The sequence below is a fragment of the Corvus kubaryi genome, unplaced genomic scaffold (assembly GCF_017639235.1).
Source record: "Corvus kubaryi isolate FWS band 111438036 unplaced genomic scaffold, C.kubaryi_AGA036_p1.0 37172, whole genome shotgun sequence".
In the NCBI taxonomy this organism is placed as follows: domain Eukaryota; kingdom Metazoa; phylum Chordata; class Aves; order Passeriformes; family Corvidae; genus Corvus; species Corvus kubaryi.
Genome location: NW_024581047.1, coordinates 691,417 through 705,927, shown reverse-complemented (window position 1 = coordinate 705,927; position 14,511 = coordinate 691,417). Strand labels below are relative to the sequence as shown.

At 39.3% G+C, this 14,511-nt stretch overlaps 1 protein-coding gene across 5 annotated transcripts in view; it reads right to left on the bottom strand.

Annotated features, from left to right (window-relative positions):
• PEAK1 (pseudopodium enriched atypical kinase 1) overlaps positions 1-14,511 on the bottom strand; it is a 110,178-nt gene that overhangs the window by 7,464 nt on the left and 88,203 nt on the right. For all 5 annotated transcript variants that reach the window (XM_042021792.1, XM_042021793.1, XM_042021794.1 and 2 more), the window contains one exon: positions 8,775-9,523. In XM_042021792.1, the coding sequence (XP_041877726.1) occupies positions 8,775-9,523 (749 nt within the window). The remainder of the gene's footprint in view (positions 1-8,774; positions 9,524-14,511) is intronic.

The window sequence follows — 14,511 nt, the reverse complement described above, 5'->3', positions numbered from 1 at the left end:
TGAATGAACATTTTTTTAATGAACTTACCTTGGCAGACTATCTTTAGGCACCCAAACAGTTTTCACTGGCTAGTAAGCAACTGCAGAGCAATACATGTGGGCATCTCTCCCTCTGCATAGATGATCCAATGGAAAATACAATTCTTTTTTTTAATCAGAACAGCAGCTGATATATGGTAAATGCACAGCAAAGCTTATTTACAGTTACTTGTTTATCCATATCATTTTATTGCAAGTTCTCTCAGCTTTGTGTGAAGCTTGAACAAGATAAAAATAATCAATAGCAATAGGGGATACAAAGAAATATGCATGAAGTATTTGACCAAATGCTTGCACATGGCTGAGTAAGCATGGCATAACAACCCCTGTCAGTTAGGTGGCTGATGTTTGCTCCTTGCCCACTGTAACTGGAAACTGAAATCCATGAGCTGCAGCAGTGTGTCTGCAGCAAGGGGTGTATGTATGCATAGCACAGGCTGCTGCTAGGCAGACTTGGCTCAGGTGATGAATAGACAATCATTAGAACATGGTACCTTAATGACTTTCAACCATTTGTCAAGATCCAAAGCATATGGTTTGGTTTTTTGCCACATAAAGCTGTATTTATGTCCAGAAATATCTTATTGATATATACATTATCAACATAGTAATTATCCTTATTAACTGTTTGCACTGCCATAACAACTGGCAGCTCCAACCCCTGACAAAAGTCACTGGACAAGCCCTATTAGGGCCTCTTTTTCTAAGGCATTTACTGACTAAAATTAAAAAAGGCACAGCTGTGTTGACCTTTGCATATTAACCTTAGTTCTACTAAATTCAGAGAGATCATTCAAAGCATGTAAGGTTAAGTGTATGTTTTAATCATTTACATGGTTAGAGTCTAAATATTCACTTGCTGTAATGCACCAACAGGTCTTAAGTGCAAAGCTCAGAGAAGAAAAGAGAGGAAGACATCTCTCTCCAGATGACGTTACAGCTTTCCTTAGCTCATCTCTGAAATCAAGGAAAGCCAGATAACTAAGGTTAGTACAAGTCAGCACTTGTTATACACAGTCACCACCACCAAGAAACCCAGATCTCATCCTAGCCCTAAGTGTAAGCAATAGGTGACTTTTCTTCCTGTTTCTCATTTTTCCCCTTCTCAGAACTTCTGCAGGTAAGCTATAAACCTACCTTCCACTAATGCACACACACAAATTTTTCATATTTTACATGCTTCTGTGGTTAAGAAACATATAATTGAATGGGGGATTTAATCTTTCATGACAGTTCATCAGGAAAGTGCATTGTCAGATAACCACAGGAATTCAGAGAAAAGTTGTACCAACATTTTCATTGTCCTCTTGTCTTTGAGACTGTGCATATTTCCATACTTCACAACCATTTACACTTCCCTACCCATTACGTACACTAAAACTGCCTGTTTATAACTGCCATGAACATGCAAAACAGATTTGAAAAATGCATTTTCTAGTCAATTTTATTTATGAGAGGAATGTTGATCCTTACCTGGTTTATACAGTGGCTCTTGCTTATTTAAATTTTCAAATGTATTTCACCCTGTTAGAGGTGAAGTGAGTTCTCAATGGAACATGTTGCCCCCTGTTCCCTTCTCTCAAGTGTTATAGAAATTTAAACAAAGACAGCAAAAATATGGCAATAACCTTTGAATTATATAGGAAAAGAAAATGCCAGCTGATTGTCTTTGAGACTGAAGTCCCCAGATTGATTAAATACTTAGTACTGCACAGAAGACAGAACTAGAAAAGCTATACAGAGCCATATATATATGTTGAATGTACACACATGGTGTGTGTATCAAATCTGACTGGGCAAAGAGCTATTAAGGAAAACAAAATTGTTCCATCTTCTACGCCCTTCAAGTCCATGGCCTTTTTCTTGCACAGCCAGCCATGGGAATATTCAATTCCAACTGTAGAAAAGGTTCAGCATGTTGTAATTCAGCCTTTAGTTTTAAAAATACTTAAGTGACCTAATAAAAAAAACCCCAAGCCTTATTCTGAAAGAGTTTAAAATTGAAGTCAAGTTTACTTGTTGATAAAAAATGTTGAGAACCACACTTGGCCTTAGCTACCGCACTCTATTTCTTCATCCACAGAGGATTTCTAGTGCCACCAGTCAGCTAAAACTGATATTCTATTAGGAATATATAATCCACAAAGTATGTGCTCTGAAAACAATATACACTTCTCAGTTTGGTAAATATAAGGCTTTTTAAAAGGTTTATGAAAAGGATTTCTCCTTGCCAACAGAAAAAGAAAAGCAAAGGAATCAAGACTTTTTCCTTGTTTCTAATTTTAGCCCTAGGCAGCCTCTTTTTCCTACTTACTTCAGACAATGTTCTCAAATTGACTACTGGCATTTCAGTTAAAATTGGAGATAGGATCTGTACCTCTCAAAATGAGCTTTGGTTCCCTCATTTTAGAAAGCATGGCCAATCCCAGAATTGTGAGAGTACAGAAGCACACTTTCATCCATGCTCTGTGGATGTGGTAATGCTTCCTTCTAATTTAGAAATGACTGGCCATGCACATCTGCACCCAGAGGCATCCAGCTGTTGGTGCAGAGGATGTTTTTCCCTGAGCCAGTGGCACTGGCCTGCAAGGCCAATCTCATCTGTTTGGCCATCCCTGAGAACCGCCCCTCCAGCCTACTAAACCCATCCCAAAACAGTTATGCTGCTCTGTCTTCTTTGTCTTTCTTCCCACTATTCAATCCTAAGTAAATTTTACTTAAAATTAAAGTGACTTCTCCTTGCTGATTGGCTAAAAATTGATTCCTGATTCTCATCCTTGAACATTATACCTTTACAACTGGGGAAAACATTAACTTTTCCCATCTTCTTTAATTTTGAAAATACCCAGCCCTTACTTCTCCTATCTTTATTCCTAATCCTCTGATTTCTGTTGCTCTTTTTTGGATTCTCCCTATGTATTACATCTTTCTGAAGACTGGTACCCTATAATGAATACAGTATTCCAGCGGAGACCTCTCCAGCATCCAGCAGAACAGAGCTTTGTATATAAAGATCCTTGGAACACTTCACAGGAAGAACAAGTTACATTATTAAGTCCATGTGTTCTTGAAAACATTCAGAGCAGTGTCCATTCTAAAGTATGAAGCCACACCAGGGCCAAACTTTCCCCATATCAGTTTTTTTGTTTCAGACTCTTCTCTTTATATCAATAAAACAGAATTTAAATTATCAACAAACCAGACATTAAATACTAAATAGTATCATGATTAAAACCAATACCAAAATGACTGCATTCATTAAAAGAGATTTTCCCTCCTTATTGTGCTGTTAAGGAATCTAACCAATATAGGGAAAAGATCTCTAGTCCCACAAATGGTCAATAGTGATGGCTTTTGGACACTTCCGGTTCTCTTAATACAAAGCAGTAGATGGGTACATGAACCTGAATTCAATATCTACAAAGACAAGAGAACTGAGATCTGATTAGAGATGTATTTTCTGCTTCTTGCTTTTTGTTTACAAACACCATGAAGTGAGAAGTGGAAGAGGCAGCTGGGTTATTTCAGGCTGATTAAATTGCTAGTACACAAACACTAAAATTTGTACACTGGACACTCTGCAATTGTCAAGAGGAAGGGAAAGCTGTGCTGTCTGGAGGCAGCACCCAAACTCAGAGTGTGATAACAAAGCAGACACCTGCCTGAATTCATAAAACAGTTTCTAGAAGACAGACCTTCAGTAATCTGATGTCCCTGTAAGTGTCTGGCTACTCTTCAGGTAAGTCCTGGGGTTTTACATTGCAGTGTTCAGATTCTTTTACATTGCAGCTTCTGCTCAGGACTCTATTCCATACTACCATTTTGCAACAACGTAGTGAATGCTGGTGTCCAATACCACCAATGGGTAATAATTCTCAACCAAGCATTTTGTCCTGGAATAATTCCACTATCACCTAAAACTATCATCTGAATGACCAAGATTTAAAACTTTCAAAATGGTTTGAGTTAGAGTCTAAGTTATGTGACTAAACTCAGTATTTAGATTTGAAAAAATTTAGGGTACAAATGGTGAAATTTGTTGGCCTTCCTAGCAAGTACTTTCAACTGCTGGTGATGAATTGCTAAAGGAGTACACACAGAACTGCTTTTCTGCTTGTGGTGGTTAATTCTGTGTCAAAGCTGGGAGAAAAGATACAGCCTAGTTTCCTTCGCATTTTTAAAGCTTTTGTCTGTTCCAGTCATCTACTCAAAAATATGGAAATCCTGTTGCCTTTTACATATAGAGTATGTTGAATGCCTATTTTTTGGCACAGGAAGAAAAGGTGAAAATACTTTGACTAAAACACTAACACAAAAAGTAGGATCAATCAGTCATTTACCATTTGCTTTAATGAAATACATCCAGCTGAGCTATGAAGATATGGTATGTGATAACAGCTGAAAGGAAGGTGTTGATAAGGCCAGCCTTATTTCATGAGCTGATAAAGAGCTGGTTATTCAAAAGATGAAGCAATGTTGGTGAAAAGCCCTTCCATATGATGCAATAAAGCAATGAGAAAAAAGGAGAGTACAAGCAGGAAGGAATGCAATGTATCCATCTTCCTTTTCACTGGAACGCACTGTCATCATGTATCTTTTCTTTAATGCAGGAACTAAACGTCTGTCACGTTTACAGGGACAGGACAGGTTTCTTTATATCCTGCCATTTCAATTTTCCTCAGTGCTCCCAGCGCAAGAAGCAAGATTGAACATTTCAGAGCTTCTACAAAATGTTCTGCATTAGCTTTTCTTTTTCCTTTATGAGTCCCATAGCTTACTGTGCCATCAGCTGACTCTCACTTTCCCAGCAGGGAATCTCATTTCCACTCTGTCCTATGCATTTTACAGGGCGTCAGTGAACTTAAAGCATGATGAATATTGTGGGAAATGAATTTACAAGTGCTGAAAATGAGAAACACAGAAGATCACAAAGACTGTACCATCTGTGCCACTTTGTTGTATTGCACAGAGGGACAACTGCAAATGAAATTGTGTAGAATGAAAGCTTGCTAATCCCAAATTGATAGCTTGTTCTTGGCACAACCTTGTTTTCCAAGGAGGCCAGTTTGATCTCTGATTGACCTCATTTTCTTGATCTGACCTTGGAATAGAGCTTTGGCTTTTTAACGAGGTGCCAAAACACAGAATTCTATTTTGCTGTGACTGAACTGGGAGTGGGCTGGAAGTTGTATGTACATTGCTTTGTTTTGATCTGAAGCATGAAGTTTTGGGACAACCTTTAATAACGCTTCTGACAGGAAGCTCCACTAGGAAACCGAATTACCAAATAAAAACACCTTAGCACACTAAACATGACTAGAAAATAATTGTCAGCTGCAGTACGAAACTGCCAGCCAAGTTCAGCCCAGTGCTGCCTACTTCTGCATTGCTCTGCTTTATACCTGGGACACGAACCTTACCAGGAATCCTAAGGTTTTACAGCTAGGAGAACTTCTGCTGCCTTGCAGCAATCAAAGCAATAAATTTGAACTGCTCCTTTTGAGCTGTTTGCACCTTTGCAATTCCTGTTACCCCACCTGCCCAGCATTGCAACATGTGCCTGTGGCCAGAGCCAGCTGGGTTTTATGCCTATTGTTCCATGTGGACTCTGACTCATGGCTTCTATGATTCAGCCTGTGATACTGGACAGTGTTTGCTTTGAGAGTTTAATACTGAAAGTGGAAGTAGTTTATGTCACTGACACAGTTATATTGCCTGTTATTCATTCTGAGTAATCTAATTTATTTATTTATTTTTTAATAAAAGAAGTCCCTGCCATATCAGTGCCTTATTCAGTCTGTGTCAGGACACTGAGAACAGAACTCATCCAATCTGCTGTGTACAAAGAGCTGGTGCTCTGTGCTGCTGTTAACTTGGTGTAACCTTTTTACCACATATTTGGAATTACTGATAAGACTGTGGTTTCAGGGGAATGTTTATCCATATTACCACAGATCTACCAACTACTTAGAAGGTGGTACTGCACTTAGGTGAAAGAAAAACACCTCGGCGTCTGGAATTTTATGGAAACCTTTCTTGAAAGGAAACTTACATTTTTCCATTTGAAAAAGTACTTTTCTGATCACCACTTGTGTACTGGTTTTATTTCTAATGTTTCAGCCAAAATAATTTCCACATGGCTTCCTGCAGCTATTTTTGCACTGAGTGTTTAGTAGCAGATTAGGTGAGAGTTGAATCAAAAAGCATAATACAGTGCTGTGAAACAACACACCCCTATGAATGTTTCCTCTTATATCCACTCCAACAGAACAAGTTGTGCTCGTTCTCCACCAAATTTATCAGAGCATCCTTTACTGGTGAAGCCACCAGAATGTAAAAGTGCGCTGGTACATTCACGTGCACAAATCATTCATTGTTCTAAATTAAATTCAGCAGTAGTCAAATGGTCAAAGCTGAATTTTTAGCAGCGCTTTTGTAATTCTATTTTTGGAGATAGAATATTAAAATGCCAATTTTATGTATCAAGACTATTAGCACTGTTTGGGGGTGAATCTCTAATTTTCTATGAAGAGAATAATAATTTAAAAAATCTCATTATGACATTGTTTCTCAGATCTAATATTAAAATCATAAAACCTTAGAACTGTCTGAATTGTTAGCCAGTGTTGCTTAGGTAGTTCTACAAAACTCAAAAGAGCTACATTAATTTACACCATCCAAACATGTGGCTCCATATACACTTTCAAAGTGTATTTCTAAGACTTGATCCAAAATAACAGGGAGACTGTATTTTGGATTCAGTAGGCACAGCAGTAATTTTCATCTCACTACATTTTCCATCCTGTTTTGGGGACGAGGGATTTAAAGTGGCAGGAAGACATAGGTTATTTGTTGAAGGTAGATTACTATGTAATTTGGCTCACATGAAAAACACCCATGGTAGTAAAAACCAGCATGTCTGTTAAAGTGAAATTCCCCAAATCTCTGTGTAATGTAACAGCAATCTGTGCTTATGAGCTTGTGGACAAATCTGATCCTGGGCCAATGGCTTATAAGTCAAAGATCAACTTGGTTGGCCAACACCTTTCTCTATCACATTAAGTGCCAGGGGGCTATTTTCAAGAGGAACTCTTCCTCTCATCATAACAGCACAACAGCTCCTGGTGACCTCCAGCTCAAGGATATTTTGTGGATACTTCACTCACATCTATTACAATGCAATAAACCTTGTTAGTCTGAGAACTATTTTTAAGACACCTGAATTACAAAAAAATGAAAATTTAGCACATATTTGACCATGTTACACTGCTGTTCTTTCTTCTCTCTGCCTTTCTACAAGGGAAATACATTTTGGAGAACAGGATAACAAAATGGATAACAAAACAATGACATAGGTCTTGCCTGCCAGGGAATACTTTAAAGGCACATCTGTGATGTGCAAAGAGGTATCACATTAGTGATAACTCAAACCTGTCTATATAGAAAAATACCACTTTGGGGCCTAGAAGCAACCATTTTGCATCATTGTATTAAAGCAAAACCCTCCAAGCCAGCAGTGAGCAATGCCAGATGCTGATTCTGGACCAGAGCTGATTGCCAAATACATTCATGGTCTGGTTCTTCCTTGGCTGCTTTGTACCACTGGACATAGCAGCTCCAAGACATCCATATTTCATTTCACATCTTTTCCAATATGAAGTCCTTAATAATTAATGAAATAGAAATGGTTAGGCCCAGAAATCTGCATTAAAATGATACCTTTTCAGGTCTCAGAAAAACATATTAGCTGCACCAATCTTACCTTTCAGTTTTTTATATCTTAATTGTAAACAGTCATGCAGGAGTGGTAACAACATTTTGTTCCTGTAAAGCACCACCCTTGTGAGAATGTCAACTATAAGGAATAACAGCTCAGGCCTCACACATCTGTGTCAGGCAATAAATGTTTATCTCAGTTTCAACAAGGAGGAGTCAGAAGTTCAGTGATTTACTCAAGGTCACACAGGAAGCCTGACAGTGCTATGAGTCTCAGCCATCCTTCTCACTATCTTCCTACCAGATAAGCATCGAGAAGTGCAGAGATACGGCACTCAGAAAGAACTAGCTATATAAAAGTCCATGAAATAACAATATCTGGTGAGATAGCTGCCAGCTAGGCATTAATATATTAGCAGTAAATCTAGTAAATCTTGTTTCTTTAATGTGTTAGCTGAAGAATTTATAAGGCAAACACTGATGGCTAGACAGAGATTTTGAAAGGTTGGTAATGAACACTGGTGAAAATCTAAGACCTTGTATGGGAACAAAAAGAACTTACCCTAGAATTTACATTTGAAATTACATGGCTTTGAAAATGGAGAACTTTTCCATTTTTTAGGAAAACTTTCCTAACTAGGAGTGATGATTTAATTTCCTCTGCATGCAGGTGAATCAAAGGATTTTGTTATTGTGAGTTTCCAAAAAACTGCTGACACACATTAAATAATACAGCTTTTCCTTCAAAACATCATTAAGCAATGACCATAGTACAGACTAAGATGTGTTGATTTTCTTTCAATTATTTTGGAGCTGCAATAAAAACATATGCAATTAAACAGCAGATACCAATGCCACACATGGATCTTGACAGAAGGAAGAGCTTGTATCTTGGGAATCCTACTTCTCACACATCTGCCAGCAGTAGGCCCTATCACTACTGGATGTGGTGCAAAGTATGGCTGTTGTCACATTTTGTCACAGATTCCTCAGATCACCATTTCTCAAGCCCCTCTTACCTTGACTGCATAATTGTTGAGAGGATCTTTTGCGTAAGACGCTGGGTAGTAAACGGCATCGCCCGCCTCGCAGCACGGCTTGTCGCTGGTGAGCCTGAAATCTGACCAGCTGTCCACCCCGAAGCGCAGCTGGTCCTTCTGCCCAGCCATGAACAAGTCTTCACATTTAAGTGCCAGCTTCTTCAGCGAATCAGCGTGAAGGCTCCGGATTTTCCCCACCACCTCCTCTCTGTTTTCGATGCCTCGATAAAGTGCTTGTCTCTGCGGCTTCTGGATGCCTCGGCCCTGCTTGGCCTGCGAGAGGCGCCTCCCCGTCAGGGACTCCATGCTGTTGGAACACCGGTCCTTAATACTGATAGTGGTTAGGCTGGAAACACTGTTAGCTGCTGAGGTGGCTGCCCTTAGTTTCTCTGTTGGCCTGTCCAAGGAGTCTCCTGACTCGTTGTCCAGGACCTTGAGCTCCAGGCTGACTGAGGAGCAGGCGCTGCTTGCTTCCCAGTTGGTGTCAATGTCATAGGTGGGATTGGCCATGATGCACAGGTTGTTCTCCAGAGCCTGCTTCTGGAGATCTCGGGGAGTTGGCTCTGTGTTAGCTCTCAAAATTGTTTTCTTTGGCAGTGGAGGTGGTGTTGGCTGCAAGTTGTTCACTGTCTCCTGGTCTGCCAGTCCTCCAAAGGCAATGGCATCATCCAAAGCTCCCTTGGGTTGCCTTGGCTGTTTTGGAGGGATCATGGCTGCTCTGGACTGTCCTGTAGATAAAGATAATAGTAAGAGAAGGTTAAAGTACTTTTATGCGCCACTCCTGTTTGCACTCTGCAAAGAAGTTTAAGGCAAAAAAACCCCAAAACCCTGACTAGGAGCCCCCCAACATTTCAAAAAACCCTAGATACGTTTATGAAAAGATGAACTTATTAGAAAGTAAATTACCAAATCAGCATCACATATATTTAATTACATCCAGCCAGTCTTGATCTGACCTTGGCATATATATTGAAATCAGTTTCGGTGCTAGCAAGGCTGCCATTTTATCAGATCAATGACGAGAACTACAAGCAAAAACCAAACCTCAATTTGACACTTTGGCCAAGTCCAGTTTCAGCAATTACACCCAGCGTCCTGTAACTTCTTCTGCAGTCAACTGACTGTAATATTATTCCTTACTTTCTATTCAAATGTGGTAAAACTAAGGGTGGATAATAGTCCATAAAACAACTGGGAAATACACTAGACAGGCTGAAAATCTTATTTCAGAATGGAACCCAGAAACTGCCAGACACAAATAACACAGATGAGATGGTGGTCACATCAGGGAGTCAGGATTGCCCCAGGAGATTCACACAGTGAAATCAAGGAAGTTAAGCCAACTTTCACTCAAGCTGACAGGTGTGTTGCCATCAAGAGTAGGATCATATTTTGACAGCAATAGTTTCTACCTATTAAAACTCACATGCCCTCCCCCTGACTGTAACTTCTCTAATGCATTTCCCTTCCTTACTTGCCATGGGTACCTTTGCTGGCAGTATTACATTCAGAGATAACCAGACCTAGTTATTACATTCAGAAATAACCAGAACTTGAGAGATTCCAAATGGCAGGTTACACACACACAAGCATGGAATTTCTAGTTTCAGACTTCTGTGTGAATCCAGGGAAGATAAACTTCCTGTCATGTGTTTTGGATGGCTTTTATAGAGAGCAATTATGTTTTATAAGTGCCAGAATCCTTAGAAATGCAGAATAAATAAATGACAATAATATAATGGAGAATAAAAACTAATAAACACACAATACAAATGACCAACTTGCTGCTCTGGGACAATTCAACTGTTGTTACTCATATCAAAATGAGATCTTTCCACTCTTAATAATCAACTGCTATTTTCAGAGAAATTATTTTATAAGCTTTCTACTACTCCTGGGAGGTTCACTGACTATCACAGTAAGGTAGGAAGCCAACTCTGACAGTTGAAAATGGCAGACCTGAAATGGATGCTCTGAATAATTGCAGCTGAGCATCTTTTCTAGTAAGGGAACAGACACTGTAACTGTTTGACTATTTATAACCTGCTGAATCATAAAATCATTTAGGCTGAAAAGACCTTTAAGATCAGAGTCCAACTGTTAACACTGCCAAGCCCACCAAATCCTTGTAAAGAGAGGACTAAACAGGAATGCTGAACCAGACTAGTGGGATCTAAGATTCCAATCTGGATTACATCACTTCAATTCATAATTAATAATTAATGAATTTGCAGTTTGCAAAAAGAGAAAAATATTAGCTTCCTTTGCATTTTAAGATATGTTGTTCCAGTTTTTATGAATACTACAGAACCCAAAATCCACATGGCCAGGATGTACCAAACCCTCGAATGCAGGGTTAGAATGCTGAAATACACTTTCTAATTTCAGAAGATCAGAGAGGATAGTATTTTTATATGTATCCACAAACAGAACAGCCTTGCACCCTGCTGTCTTAACAATCATTCTCTTTTCAATCATTCCAAGGAGACAACATCACAAATGAAAGTTCTATCCCTATCTTTTGTTTAAGCTCCAGAAACCCTCAGAAGAGCCTTATGGATTTAATGATAAGCCTGGCTATTCCAGCGTTTAAAAACCCAAGTTTTGAGCAGGAAATTCTATCAGTTTTGTACATACCTGATATTCAGGGAAGACACTGAATTGTTGCAAAGGTTGCTAAAAAAAATTTAACTCTTGGGGGACTCAGGGGGCCCTATTGCTCCTTTGTATTGCAGCAAGTGTTTGCTGTGCTGCAGCATTGAATTTTGGTGCAGCGGGGCACTACAGGAACTCTGTCACGGGGGTTCCTTTTGCAGAGGTAGAGTGTGGTATGATTCCAAGTCAAAAGCAGAATTGATGTCTGCATGCCAGACACACATCCAGATGCCTTTTGCTTAATCCTGAGACAAGTTCATTTCTCTTTTGTATGCAATTGTCTTACTCATCCAAACGTGTCCTCTTCCACAACTGCTCACTCTTACAAAATCCGTGACCTATGTACTTCTCCCCAGCAACATTCTGTGCTAAAGATCACTTGCCTATTTTCTCCTCCTCACCCTCTTCCCCACTCTTCTAAGACAGCCTGACTGCTGGGGTTTGACAGAGACGCTATTCAGGAGGCAGTTTGCTAACGTGCCTTGCTTGTGGGACTTGCTAACCCAGGGATGCACAGGTACTAGAGGGAAACAAGGAAACAAATTAGAGCAAGATGAACATCCCGAGCACCAGCAGGAGCTCTCTCCAAGAAAGGTAAGATTTAAAACAGTGTTACTGCTCAATTCTCTTATTTTCTGTCTGCTTTAATGGCTCTGTCCTTCAAAAGCCATTCACACAGAGGAGAGTGTTGAGACTGCAACCAGTGTTGCTTTTGCATAGCTACTGGCACTGTGACATCCAAGCAGAATTGGAGAAGGTTTTCGTAACGAGAAGTTGTTTTTTCAGATGTCTGGAGGGGTGGCAGGATCCAGAGAACTGAATGTACAAGTCATTCTGTAGTTACTGTTTCAAGTACTCTCAGCTGAGAAAAATGAGTTTGTATAACCTGCTATGTTACAGTATAGTTTCTTCCCACAAGAACAAGTTTTCCATATTGAAATCTAACCATCTGTATTACACAGTTGAAAAGTTTTGTGTCTGCACTGTTTCTATGCCGAGTTCTTAACACTGTACATTTCTTTCACAGCTATTGGTCCTGTCTTTGCAGCTCAGCTTTCTCCAAGCATGGCAGGAAATTACACGGCCCAATTTTTACAAATTCATTGCCTAGCAAGAAAAAGGTTGTCTTAAATGTTGTCCCTGTCAAAGGCACAAGAATGTCCTTTTGCACAGAAATACTGGCGTAGCATTTATTTCTTTTTCTTACCTATCCTTTCCTTCTCCCCTTGCATGCTTAAAACCATCGTTTCCTTACCTACTGCACAGACTCTCCAACATTGCAAGTTCAGCCTGAGCCACACTTTTGGGAGGCAAAATGAAAAGGAAGAACAGGGACAATATTAGGCTACCACTTAGAGAGATCTTTGAAGTGGATTCCAGACTGCTCAGTGACAGAAAAAAATTTAACTCTTTACAGACAGCAGATTTCTAGAGAGCTTTAAATAATTCTACAGTTCAATAAAATCTTCCATTATAGAATCTCACGACACTATTAAAATATTAATGCTTAAGTCCCCAGGCACCATGCAGAGTTCTGAAACTTTGAAAGACCTTTGAGAAAGGCATTTAAATTTAATTTTTCTGGGTAACTGATTTATCATCAGACTTTGCATTGCAGCCTATTTATGTTAGATGCTGAAACTATCAAATCTGACATCTTAATAAACTTAATAAACTTAATAAACTCTTATCCTGGCTGATAAAAATAACTGAACCATGAAAAAAACCCACAAATGCATCAAGTACCTTCTAACCACTGCAAAAGCTACCAGCATGCTTCATAGCCCCAATTCCATGTACACCACTATTCTATAAAATTGTCCTGTACACAGATTTGCATTAAATCCTGCATTGTTTACACATTTATTGTTAATTTAATATATAAAAATCTTACCAGAATGATGATATATGTTACAGAAAGGAAAGCTAACATTTGTTAAGTAATATTGGTGATGCACCTCCAGTGTCTCAGCAATAATTTGAGACTGGGCACAGGTCTCTTCTAAGATGCAGGAAAGAGAAGCTTCACCTTGTTTGCTTGGTGACTTGACAGGTCCTGCTGCCCACCCTCTATTATACCATGTTAAAGACATTACCTGTGTAATTATATATTATACAAGATGCACCAGACTGATGCTGTAATGCCTGTCTGTCACTGAATTGTCAGTTTTACTCAACAATGATCTCATTACCTTATTTACAGCCTGGCTAAAGCACTGTTTACTGCCCTGGTCTAACTGACTGAGGCATGCCCCATGGCAGATGCTGTGATTAGGATTTTTTTCCAATGTCAGCAATCACAAAGCCTGGAAACTTAGTCTCCTTTTTTTCCACATTTCTTTAGGTGTAAAGAGGAAAACAGCTGATAATGAAATAACCTATTCTTTTTTCAATTGCAAAAATACTATCCTGAGTATATTGAGAATACCTTAATCTACTTACAGCCATGCAAATTCAATCAAGTCAATTTCCCCAACAAATTCAGACAAAGACAGAACAATTTGAGGATTTGTAAGAGAAAGGCTTTTCATTATCTGGTCAATTGTCTTCCTTATCACCAGCTACAGGGCTTACCTGAATTAACTTCTGTAACAATAAAGGAACTCCTTACAAAAGAAACATCTAGGCCCTACCTTACACATTTGAACATTTGCTTCTTCATCTTGATTCAAGTGGCAGCCTCTGGAGTTTGTTAAATAGTTGATACCAGAGGTATCTCTCATCACAGTTCTGCTCACCACATGAGCACCCACACTATGATAATGCCAGACTCGGATAAGCTAAACTGATTCAGATTCTGAATTAGTCCCTATGAAGTGCTTGCCACAATACCAGGCATTTGCAAAGCTTTTCTTTAGAGCCTGTACAATTTTTAAAACGTTCTTCTTAAACTGTGGGCACCAGGGCTTGACTGTGACTATGGCAGTCAAGAACCTCTCTCCTCCTATTGAAGTTTCCTCCTATTTCTACAGCCAGGAACATACCTTATCCTGTCATTATGGTGGGATCTCATAAAAGACCCAACACTTTTATGTTGTAATTGATTCCCGGAGGAGAACCC